This window comes from Schistocerca gregaria, chromosome 7, assembly GCF_023897955.1.
Source record: "Schistocerca gregaria isolate iqSchGreg1 chromosome 7, iqSchGreg1.2, whole genome shotgun sequence".
Taxonomy (NCBI): domain Eukaryota; kingdom Metazoa; phylum Arthropoda; class Insecta; order Orthoptera; family Acrididae; genus Schistocerca; species Schistocerca gregaria.
Genome location: NC_064926.1, coordinates 73,883,395 through 73,897,077, shown reverse-complemented (window position 1 = coordinate 73,897,077; position 13,683 = coordinate 73,883,395). Strand labels below are relative to the sequence as shown.

The following is a 13,683-nucleotide window of genomic DNA, read 5'->3' as shown; positions in this document are numbered from 1 at the left end:
CAGAAATTCAAAACGATGGGTTCTTTTGATGTGCAGAGGGAGGAAACAAATTGATACATCGTCAGTGGAAGCAGTGGCTACAGCAATGCAGGAGGAGACAAGTGGTGGTGTGCAAAGGTGTAGTGCATGGAGAATAGTGCGAACATTGGACATACCCAGGAGCTTGGTGTGTAAAATGCTATGAAACTTTGCTATCCATTCAAAGTTAACCATGTGCATGAAAGGCTTCCTGTTGACCTACCAGCAACAAAGACCTTTGTTTTAGAATTTATTGCTGAAATGGAAATGGACTATGATTGGCCATGGCAGATTTTGTGTACAGACGAAGACCACTTCCATCTAAGAGCATATAACAGAACTGTCGAATGTGGGCAACGGAAAATCCACACGCAAATCAACCAGCACCACTTCACCCTGAAAAGGTCACTACGTGGTGCGAGTTTATGGCATCATTTATCATAGGGCAATATTTTTTTAAAGAGACAGATGCTTCTTGTTCATGTTACCTGTACTGTCACTGGTAAGCACTATGGGTGTCTTTTGTGCAACCACGTCATTCCAGCTCTCCAACAGCATGGATGTGATCATTTTTATGCAAGACGGCACACCTCCGCACATTGCAAATCCAGTTAAGTAGCTACTGAAGCACCATTTTGGAAATGCTAAAATTATCAGCCACCATTGGCCTACAGCCTGGCTGTCCCGATCACCTGATCTTAATGGGTGTGGCTTCTGGCTGTGGGGCTATCTGAAAGATGTTGCGTTCAGTGTTCTGATTGCAAACTTAGCTGCACTTAAGGCATGCATTGCACAACATATTCTGAACATGACACCAGAAACACTTTGATCAGTTGTGGAACATGCTGTTTCTTGATTTCAACTTGTTGCAGAAAATGGTAGACAGCATATTGACATATTTTGCACCAGTCATATGAAAATTAATAATACAATTTGATTCTGACTGATGCCTTTTATGCAGTTTTTGGACTCAGGACAGTCAAAAACCGATGTGATTGCTGCTTTTTATGTGGTTTTTGGCCTCAGGACAATTAGAAACCCATGTGACTTAAGCTTTTTATGAGGTTTTTGGCCTCAGAACAAATACAAACCAATGTGATTGATGCTTTTCATGCGGTTTTTTGTCCCAGGACAATTAAAAACTCGTTTTTCTCATCCAATGTGATGTGAGCTTGCCTTGGTGGATGGGCTTACATAAGTAACAGTATCACATCTGTACAGCCATGCGCAGTGAGTAGAGAAGTTTGTTTAACATCAAACGTACACCTTAAGCATTGTTGTACAATTCATTTGTCACTTGTAGTCGACCACTATTAAATTATGATGCGTGCAGCACCATCTACTGCTACATTTTGTAACAATTTATTTTTCTTCTGCCATACATTGTCCCCCTTGTCCAATACTATTCCGTTGCAATTTGATGTCATTCTGACCAGTGATGTTATTTCTACAGCGGTTTGAAAGTTTCATTTCAATTATAATCACCCTGTTAATAAACGTGGGATTTATTCCAATGAAGATTAATTTCCTTGCAGCTTTACACTGAGATTACTCCAACAAGCATTGAAAAATGGATGAACAGGCCTCATTTCTTACAATAAACAGTGCATGAAGAAAGGACATAAGATGACATTCCATCATAACAACTGATGAAGTGCACAAAAATGTGAAATATAGAAAGAAAAGCAAGGATCCAGGTCCACGTAATATAAATATGAAACTGGAAGCAGCTAGTTAAATTAAACAAAATTAAGTTTTGCTATATTTAAGTAGTCTATTTTTTAATTATTGAATATGATTACGACTACTAAGGGCCATTTCCATGGCAAACTAATTTCTACCATCAAAAACATCAAACAAAAGGATATTACTGTATTTCTGCTTCTACATCTACATCCTGCAAGCCACATTACAGTATGCGGCTGAAGGTATTTTGTGGATTACTGTCACTTCTTCCTCTTCTTGTTCCAGCTGTGTATGGTTCATAGGATGAACAATTGCTGCTAAGCCTCTGTGTGGGCTCTAATCTCTAATTTTATCTTTGTAGTTTTTCCCTGAGATATACATAGGAGGAAGTAATATATTTATTGATTATTCTAGGAATGTACACTCTTGAAATTTTAGCAGTAGACCATACTGTGACGCAGAGTGCTTCTCTTGCAGTATCTATCACCAGAGCTGACCGAGCATCTCCATGAAACTTTCATGCTTACTAAATGAACTCATAGCAAAATGTGCTGTTCTCCTTTGGATCTTCTCTATTTCCTCTATCTAACTTTCATTAGTGCTGTATTCTTTTGCCTCAGAAAGAGAACAAATCACACGAAGGGAACAAACATTTACGAAATTCCTTTAGAATGGATTCTTTCTAAGCAGCAAGAGATTTTTGGAGTACAATGTAAAAATAATGTTAAGCTAGGTTAAGATTTTTTGTAATCATAGGAACAAAAGAAAAGGTGCAATGTAAATGTAAATATCTAAAATAGTTAACCAACCAGATAGAAAAGGGTAAAATTCATGACAAATGTTACATGACGAAACTGGTAAAAGAACGCGAGAGTAAAAATTATTCTAACAGCTGGCATTACACAATCATGCAGAAGTCTCACCAGTCACAAGCTGGTACATGTAAACATTCCACCACCACTTCTGGGCCAAGAAAAACAGCCACCTAGTGGCTCTTAAGAGAGACTGTGAGCAACTCAACAAAAGTGGTTAGAACAGTACACACCAAACTGCCTTCGTTACACCCCCAACATTACACAAGAGACACTAGACAGGACACAACAAAGACAAGTGAGAATCTGACTAAGCAGTAAAGGCCCTATAACAAACTCATTATGAAAATGTAGCAGAACTGAAGACCACTGATGACTTGGGAAGAGCTAAATCAATTTGGTCATTACAAATGACGTCACAGACCAGAGTCTCTCCTCGGTGACATAAATACACCTCCCCCACTATCTTTTGGCACTCCATCAGTAGGTCTGATGGTGTTCATGTCATTCACACTCAATTCTTTGGTTATGGTATGTTACATCTTGTGTGTGAGATTGTTCTAGTGTTGGTTTTGCACTTGCTGCCCTATGAAACGATCAGCAAGCTGAAGCCACGGCAGATGGAGTCCTGCATCCACTGATAGCAGCACAGCAGCCAGCAGTGATGGGTAGACCAAAGGTTTACCAACATGACTCTGGTTCAGGGCAGGAGCTGCTCTAAACTCCAGTGTCATATGGGCCAGACAGCCCACTGTACTGGCAGGCCAGGTTTAGCATTCAGCCTGATTACAAGGAATCCAACATTGTGGTCCACCTATGAGGATGCCATGTACAGTGATTTTGGAGTGATAAAGAGCTGCCCAAAATGGCGTATGAATCAAAACACACACATCTTCATAACCAACATCTCCAAAACAAGAACTACTGAAAGGGTGTGCCTACCTCACCAGCGGGCAGTAAAACCACCATGTCAGAGAGCCAACTTTGAATCCAAGCTGATGCACTGCCCTTGGCAGCCATGGGTTCACTACTGAGTTCAGCTGATTGTTCTACAGGTTATGCATCTAACAGTCCACGCACAAGAAGCAGCAATGACTTGTATCTTCAGTAACGGATGGAATGGTTTTCAATATTGTTTTAATGCTTCTAATAATGCCACACAGTTCCTAGGTCTGCATCCTGACAAATTAGTAGAGGTCTCCGGCCCAGCAGAGTGAGGCCACTACAAACTGGCGTACAGAAATTCTCCAGCACACAATAAGTAAGAGTTGGATGCCATCCCATGATCCAGCATACCAAGACCAGCATCAGTCACAGAGGTTGAGTCACAGAAAACCCTTTGTCATTAGCTTTCAAAAGTAAATGTGTAAGCTTTGTTATATCCAGGTTAGTACTTAAAGACTTTGAGAGAACTGGCGGATTTCCAACAGTTGGCAAGAAAATCTTGTTCAGACACTCTGAAAAACCTGCAATTTAACGGGACATTATGCACTATGTAACAGCAACATGTACTACTTGTAAAAAATACAGTCACACAGCAGACAATTGTTCAGAATGTTGTTAGTTAAAAATTAGGCATAGGAATTATATGTAACTGTTTTATTTTTGCAACTGTGGCTACTGAATTATTGCCAGAAGTAATACTAGTGTGGTTCATGTAAAAGAGGGAAAGGTAAATTGCAGAAACATAGCACAAATACAGGCAGCTAGTACTAACAAGGTGATAGACGTCCTTAAAGAGCAAGTTTCTAAATTGTTGGAGGATAATGAATAACAGAAAACACTTAACAAATGGCTAACGCAACAAGAGCAACCTTATTGGCAAAATAACGGCTTCAATCAGGTTTGTGCGAGACTAAAACAGTTGTAAGTGTTTCTTCATCATTTATTGATTTTTCAGCTACAAACCTAATGACTCCCTACTCTGAGGAAACAACAGAGGACATTACTGTGTTTATAGACCACGTATTAGCCATGGCGTCGTTAAGAAGTTGGTCAGATGAAACATACTCATGGATGGCCAAGTTATGTATCATGGGTGAGGTGAAAACCTGTATCTCTTTAACATATCTCACACGTGTATGACATAATCTGTTACTAAAAAATTCATCCATAAAATACTTGAAAATGGCCTAGGGCGAAATTGTACAATCATACAGGAAATAAAGAGAATGGCTGCTGAAGGCTTCAAGAAGTAATTCAAAACAATACCACAAAGTGCTTCATAAAGTATCCACATTCAGTGAGTTAGCAGAGTGTTTGCATCAGAGATATAGAAAAACTAAATAGTTCCACACAGAAGGCATCAGAAATATAGAAAACGAAACAGTGCTCCATTTTTTAGGGAGAAACTTAATAGTTTAATGTAGAAAGTTAATGAAACACTGGAATAATTTTCTAACAGAATATGCAAGATTAATAAGCAGACTTGTGAGCTGATGCACAAACCAGATGCGGACAGTGTGTTTCTCAAGAAAGCCGGATGTGTTTCTCAGAGTGATACATCCAAATTTTTTGTAATGGGTACAAATGGCAAACCCTGAGGATTTGGCCACCGCACTTTGTGTTGCTACACACTTACAAGAAGTGGACAGTGCAAGCACACTGAATGGAAGATATTCTGTGGTCAGCAGGGACATTTAAAGGCACAGTGCTGCCATCCACAATGTTATAATTAACAGCAGTATGAGGACAAGGCTTGGGTTTGTGAATCCAGGAAACAGTGCAAGAACAATGCAAAAAAGAAACAATGAAATGCCAACAGGAATGTTTCTTCCATAAGGAAGCATTCCCAGTGAATTGGAGTACTGTAAAAATATGGAATGTTGCTTGATAGCTTGGATAAATAAATACAAGATTTTAACAGATACTAGAGCACATGTATCTGTTGTCAGTCTGGATCTCATGGACAAGAAGAATGAAAACACAGAGATACAAACTGTCAGCACATCTGCATTATGTAGCCAGGTTAGAAACTTAAAGGGTAATGACTGATCAGTCATGGAGACACTGTTAGTTCAGTACAGAAATTTATTTAATTCATAAGATTCTCTACCAGCCATGCCCATAGCACAGCATCGTATTCAGAAATGTAAACAGTGCACTGTAAGCAGCTTACCAAAACACCTCCATCACTACAGCACACCACCACTCTAGATTGCACTTCTATTTTTAACACCTAGACCATCATGCAAAAGGGGGCTGACAAAATTCCAATTACATCAGCTTTTTCTTGTACCTGTCTTAAAATTAGTTACATCTTGCGTTAGATAATGCCAATTTACTACAATTTAATGAATTCACTCATGGAGGGAGATAAAGACCATTGTTGCTCATCTAACGAGCAATCTCTATCTGAACATGCTATTTTACTGTGGTGTAACTAATGTTAATTCCATTTCATTGCAGAGAAAATTATGAAAGCACTTTTGTACTGTAAATAAAGATAATATTGTTTCCTGCACAATAATTTCTGATCTGTACTTGCACAATTAAATAGTTTCTCTTGTATTTATATACAAACCAGAGACAACATAAAAACAATACGTACACAACTACTTGCTTACAGTCAGCATAAAGTATAATGCTATTTTCTAAGAATAGTTTAATTTCATACGCGCAAATCATAACACTATTAATCTCTGATGAAGGGGGAAAACAGCTGCAAAAATTAGATTCATAAAAGAAAATTATAACAGAAAACATGCATAGTACAAACACATGAAAAAAAAGTTGAAATGAAGTGAAGATCATTCTATCAGATTAATAAAAGAAAATGTAACTGTAATGCTATAAAGTCAAGTAAAGTAAACAATTCTCCTAAATCCACACCCTAAAAGCTTTTACCAAATTACTAAGAACCAATGTAAAGTAAGCACTCACCAACCTTTATTTTTATAGCTTCTAGTTTCACATCAACATAAAAAAGGTCCGGCACGTTGTCTTGAGCAGCAGCTGCAGTCAATAATGACTGATACAAATTCAGCGCAAATGCATTCGCCCATACACAACTATGTAAATCAAAATTTATCTGCACTGGGTTTAGCTGTGCATAGAATTTTGGTGGAGGTACTGCAAAGAAACAGAAGTAACTGAAGCTTATTCAGTGAGCATGAAACTTTTTATAAGGAAAGTAGCTTTTATTTTTGTGCCCAATAGAACATACTGTGATGTGCCAAATGTGTTTTACGAATGTTAATGACAAAATTTCTTGAAGCATATGTGCCAGGGAGCTGCAGTAACCACAGAAAAAAAATTATATCCACTACAGGTACAATTATTCTATGTCTTATACAGAAGCTGTCACGAGAAGGCATGTTTCTTGTGTATCATGCAGCTAATGGAAAAGGAAGGAATGGATGGAACACCCTATGAAACTTTACACAGTAGCCATACTGAGAACTTTCCACATAAAATGTAGAATACTGTCAACTTGTGCTATAGATAATAATGAGACGAAGCACAATTCATCCAATGTAAGAAAGCAAAATAAAATAAAAAGTAAAGGACAGGAAACACACACCTTATTTGTTCAACTATATTCCTGCAAAAATACCACTAATTTAAACACAATAAATAATTAGCAGTAAAAGAGACATCAATACTACTTTTAAAAATGTCAGTACTGCTTAAAACATAATGCAATTTATGAGTATTTTGAGGAGTATTATTTCATCAGCAAATGCAATCACCACATTTCACAGAGTACTTATGCAGAGAAGGAAAAGTAATACTTCTGCTTGGATTCACTACATAACACTTTAGTTTTCTCTGCCTGCAGAAGGATGACTAATCTGTGGCCTCAAGTTTCATATTATTAATACACAATATTGTTTCATCCAGCACCATATGCAAAGTAGAGAATTGTAAGAGGATATTGAACAACAAGAATGGGAAAATAAGCCTGTTCCACGTGGGGTTAGAATTATAGTTTTTCATATTACTCTGGACACAATGATTTGCATATGTTGTGGTTCTATGAATTATTGTACCAACATATTTCCTGCATAGTTAACTTCATTTTAAAATAAAGGAAGACTGTTTAGTAAAGTGCTTTCTCACATATCATGAAAAGCTGTTCGACTTTTAGTTCCATGTCTTTGCTTTGAAATGTTTTACATAAATTATGCTTACTTCAGAATGAAAATCAATATCTCTCTCTCTCTCTCTCTCTCTCTCTCTCTCTCTCTCTCTCTCACACACACACACACACACACACACACACACACACACACACACACACACACACACGCACAAACACACAAAGGGTGCTTAACACACATTTTTCTCACCCAATTTCAGTTAAAAAAAGGTGGCATTTGTTGTGGGGCACCATGGAATGTTCCAACTTCAGCTCCTATAGTTTCTTAAAACTCTGATCGGTGTTGGCACTATATGTGGCCTTCAAAATGGTATCTGTAATGGAGGCACATTTCAAGCACAGATCTGTCACTGTGTTTCTTTTGGCGAAAAATCCGAGAATCATAGATATTCATAGGTACTTGTAGAATGTCTATGGAGATCTGGTAGTGAACATAAGCATGGTGAGTCATTGGGCGAGGTATCAGTCGTCATCGCAACAAGGTCGCACAGACCTGTCCAACTTCCCATGTGCTGAATGCCTGCACACAGCTGTAACTCTTGCAATGTTGGAAAGTGTGAACACACTCATTTGAAGGGATTGACAATCAAACAACTCGCTGCTCAAATTCATGCCTCTGTTGGTAATGCTGATATACTTGTCCACCAGTTGGAGTACTAAAAGGTATGTGGCACCATGTTCCTCACCTCTAACAGAAGACTATCAAGATCAATGAAGGAGAATATGTGCACAACAGCTTGTGTGTCACACAGCTGATTGTGAAAATTTTTTGTCAAACATAATCACAGGTGATGAAATATGGGTAAGGTAATCCATGGAGTGGCACCAGACCACATCCCCTCTGACCAAAAAGTTCAAAGCCACACCCTCAGCTGGTAAAGTCATGGTGATGGTCTTCTATGACTCTAATGAGCTTATTCTGTTTGATGTGCTCCCTCATGTTGCAATGATCAACTCTGGAGTGTATTGTGGTACCCTCGGGAAACTGAAGAAATGACTTCAACATGTTTGTTGTCACAAAAATGCAAACAAACTTCTCCTTCTACATGACAACACAAGATCTCACACGAGTCTGCAGATCCAAGAGGTGGTCACAAAACTTCATTGGACTGTTCTTCCTCATCCACCTTGCAGTACCTTCTGACTTCCATCTGTTTGTCCCAATGAAGGATGCACTCCGTGGGAAGTAGTATCTGGATGATGGGAAGGTTATTGACATGGCACGAAACTGGCTCCAACGTCAACCAGTGGAGTGATAAGTGGGCATAAAGGCCCACCCAGAAAGCTGGTACAAGGTCATCACATTGAACGGAGATTATGTTGAAAAATAGGATTTCATAGCCAAAAAGAGTGGAGAATAATATGGTATATGGGAATCCTGAATAAAACCAACTTGGTTTCAGAAAAAAAAGTGTTGCATTACACACTGAACGCCTACAAGGCACAAGCTCCTGTAAATCCCATTTTCTTATCTCATTTAGGCATGGTCAGCCATATGCCTCTGTACATGCCATAATATATTTTACCTTTGTGATCTTTCTGAGTGCTACATTTTGGGTATAATAGAATTATTGCACAGTCTACCACAACTATTAACTCTCCAAGGAATAGCATTGCTTTTCTTCTATCGATCCCTATTTTAGACCCTTGAGCTTATACTTTAGTATGGGCTACAGCAACTCCCTATGATCTTACCTCCGCACATCTGAATCCCTTCAACATTTCCCATCAAGATCTCAAATACTGCTACAAAACTATAGAACTGATCACACACTTTTATGTGGTTCTTTTTTGACCACACACTTCTACGTGTTTCTTTTTTGATGGGTATTATCATGTTTCTATAAACACTTAAAGACAGCTGTCATTCAGTACACCAAATGGAAATCCAGTCATCGGCAGTCAAATCAGAGACAGTTTCAGTGTTGGAAAGATGTGCTCTTGTCATTATGTTTGAAATAGTTTGATATGTTACATGAGCATGATTTCTTCAGACTCTGTACAGGTTGTCAGCATGGCACTCAAATGCAAGAAAAGCAACACACACAGAATAATTGTATTTGTTCGCTAACAGATGGTGGGAGCTTAACCATGTTGTACATACCCTCCCCAAGATCATCTAAGCACTTAACTATTCACATGCCCAATCACCAAAGATCATGACATGCATACATCAAAATGAGGGAATCTAGAACTGCTCGAGTAAACTGTTGTGGCTAACAATATGTTGATAAGAAAACTGCAGATTCTAGGGTCAGGCAAGAAATGCCATAGTTCACCTATTATCATCAGTTCAATGCTAGACAACAAATGACTTTGCATCCATGACATTCAGAACCACCACCTAAATGTTGGATACAAAAGTCAGTGGCCAACACACGTACTTGTGTTCACTGAATGTCACAGTTTCATTATATGCCAGTATCCAATGGAGCACACTTTTCTCCTTACTACACAAGAGTAAGTGTACAATAGAGGTTACTTTTGTTCCTAGTGCCATATTTACTACTATCTTCATACTGTGATTGTCTTCCAACAGTGAATCCCTCATTGCACTTGACAGTTTTCAATCTGGTTATTCTGTGTCGTGCAGTATAAAAGTTTCTACATCTACATATATTCTCTCCAAGATGCTATACAATGCATGGCAGAGGGTTCTTCATACTAATAACAGAAATTTTACATCTTATATCATTCACATATGAAACAAGGGGAAAATGACTGTGTATACCTTTCCCTTATGTGTCATTAGCTCTTTTACATTATTCTCATGGTTCCTACAAGAGATATATGATGCCAGCAGCAAACTGTCACACAGTCTCCCTTGAATTTCATTTCTCTGAATTTATTCAACAGAGTTTTGCAAGAACAACATGGCTTGCTTGCAAAGACTGCCATTTGAGTTGCCTAAGACTGCAATCATGATGCTATTGCCAGAGGTCACCTGATAACATCGGCTGATGACTCAGTCACGGTATGACCAATATCATTCATCACACACTTTCCTCAGTTATTGGAACAACTAGTCACCTTTTTTAAAAGAATGAAGAGATAAATGTTCTAATACATGTTTTCTATGACGTACTTGGAATGAATTGTGGTGACAGTGAAAAGCAATCAAACTTCAGAAAATGCATTTCAGCAAAAGAAGGCTAATCATACCCATATAGTAACTTTTTTCTAATTCACTCTATTTAATACCTTGTTCTATAAATCTATTGATGCCAATTCTACTAGTGTACTGGTCAGTGTATTATCTCACAGCATACCAGGTGCAGTAATATATTTTGCAGGACAAATTTGTTTAATTGAAGTTGCCCACAAATCACCTACGTCCATCAATTTGGGCAAGCAGTTAATTGTAAGCAAATAATTTTAATTTACCTATAGGTAAGATATATTTCATAGCTAGTAAAAAAATAATTTGTAGATTAGAAATGACAATGGAATTAAAATAATCTTATAACAAAAATACTGAATTGCATTTCACAAATGACTTCAAACCAATAGATTCCTAGATATGTCCATATTATGATTAACCTAATGCTAAGGATGCCACAAATTGATTCTTTCTCGTATGTTTATCACAATCTAAGTATTCACACTGAAATGTCACCCAATTCAACCAAAGAAAACAAACTGGTTCAAATTCTGCCGACCGTTATACAAAGTCTGTACATTTAGAGACTGAATCCGTTGTACTGAGACTGTGCACATACTGGTGTATTGATTTGTAAAGATTGGCCATCTTCAATTGATGTAGACAAAACCCACCAATATTGGTGCCACTGTGATCACACCCTAATCATCACTACTACACTTTTGTAGAAGCTATGAAATCTGCCACAATATTACCAGTGAATCCGTGAATTAATCTGTGTCTGCTGTGAGTCCTACTTGATATGCACTTCAAAAGCAGGAGTGATACTGCCATTTATTACAAAGAGTGAAAATTTTGTCCACTTCTTTTCTTACAACTGTTTAATGATTGTACCTTCCCTTGTTGTCAAGGGACAACCTGATAGTGCTGTATTGCTTGGACATCTGGTGTTTCAAGCACTTACCACATGGAGCACTGCAAGTCACCTGAGTAATTTGTTTCTGCTTATAACAAATAAAAAATTACCATGTTAATTGGAGAAGTTGAGTGCATTAAGAAAACCCATTCCTATAATTTACAGTCTTTTTCAATCATAACAGACAAAACTGTAGTGACATTACTTCTCATCATCCCCATTACTTGCCATGCACACAGAGTAACTACAAATGATGTATCTCAATTCTTGGAGAGTTTCTTTCAGCAAATTCAAATAGATTAGATTTATAACACAGTTAATATGTATGTGATAATTATGTGCTAGTAAAACAAATAAATTAAAAATAGATTTCGCTAGTTTTTTTAGCACGAATTTATTAACACTGTTTTGTATTTGGTATTCCACTGCAAAAACGTTACCATCCTTTTATATTGATCACTTAACAAAGTGTACTAACATATAAACAACTGTAGCTCCAAAGATTTCAGTATTTTTTGTTCAGTATTAGTAATACTGGGAAAAGAAAAGTCAACTAAGTACTTCATTGAAGAGATTGGTGGCAAAAATACAACATTTTTCAAAGCTGCTACCTACACATCAATTTTTTAATGTAGCTGTTGTAGTTAAGACCCAGCATAAACAATAAAGTGCAGGGATATATAAGAAACAGGAAACTAATTGAAACATGAATATGTTTTGGAAATTCTGCCTTCAACAAAACTGAATTTCTTGGTCTCTTTCTCTTTACCCTCACATGTTTCAGTGATTATATACATATCATAATCAGTGGGCTTCCCTCTATTTTATAGCCGAACAATAAGTAAAGGGTAGATGACAATGTGTATAATTTGGAACAGTGGTCTCTACATTTAAAAAAAAATACATATAAAATATACGAAGTGTGACAATAAAGCAATGAGACTGATTTTCTTTGCAAGATGTGGCAACCCTGCAGGCTTGCGTAGACACAATATCTTTGACCTTGGTCTATATGCTGCTTCTAGTCCAAGTGGCACATCAATGCAACTGCTCAGTCATGAGTTGTGTTGTAATAAGATAACACCTGCTTGTGTCTCTCATCACAGAATTGGGTGAAAAGGCGACGACAACTTACAGTAAGCTTCGGAAGGCTTTTGGAGATGAGGTTATGTCAAGAGCTCAAGTTTTTTGTTGGCATAAAATGTTTAGTGAAGGCAGGACGAATATTGAAGATTAAGACCGCAGTGGACGGATGTCAACTTGGCCAGGGTGCGTGAACTCATACGACCTGATCGATGATTATCCATGAAAATCATTGCAGAAGAACTGAACATTAATCAAGAACTGGTTCATCTAATAATAACTGAAGATCTTGGTATGAGAAATATTTGTGCAAAAATGGTCCCCAAAAATCTCACACCATAACAGCAGGAAACACGGAAACATGTGGCAGCTGATCTGTTAGAGCAAACGGAAATCAATCCAGAATTGTTGGTGATGAAAGTTGGTTTTTTCAGTACGATCCAGAGACAAAACGCCAAAGTTGGCAATTGTGCTCAAAGGGATCACCCAGACCAAAAAAAGCTCACATGTCAAAGTCAAAAGTGAAATGCATGCTTGTGTGCTTCTTTGATTCCAAGGGAATTGTTCATATAGAGTAGGTACCTCCAGGGCAAACAGTAAACCAATATTACTACAAAGAAATTTTAGAAATAATTTGTAAAAGAGTTCTTCGTGTCTGTGCCAACATTGCTGATAATTGGCTTCTGCATCACGATAATGCACCATCCCAATCACATCAATTTTTAACCTCGAAACAAATTTCAGTACTACCACAGCCACCTTATTCACAAGATATCGCTCTGTGCAACTTTTTTCTATTTCCAAGAATCAAAACAGCTGTCAAGGGACACCATTTTCAAGCAACAGAAGATGTCCAAAAAGCTGTCTCGAAGGTCTTGAAGGATATTACAGAAGATGAGTTCCAGAAATGTTACCATCAATGGCAGAAGCACTGGAAAAAGTGTATGCAATCAGAAGGAAATTACTT

General features: G+C 37.7%; 1 protein-coding gene across 3 annotated transcripts in view; it reads right to left on the bottom strand.

The window, feature by feature from the left end:
- The window catches only part of LOC126281773 (UHRF1-binding protein 1-like), a 360,711-nt gene that overhangs the window by 221,570 nt on the left and 125,458 nt on the right, over nucleotides 1-13,683 (bottom strand). For all 3 annotated transcript variants that reach the window (XM_049980977.1, XM_049980978.1, XM_049980979.1), the window contains exon 9: nucleotides 6,403-6,587. In XM_049980977.1, coding sequence (XP_049836934.1) covers nucleotides 6,403-6,587 — 185 coding nt within the window. The remainder of the gene's footprint in view (nucleotides 1-6,402; nucleotides 6,588-13,683) is intronic.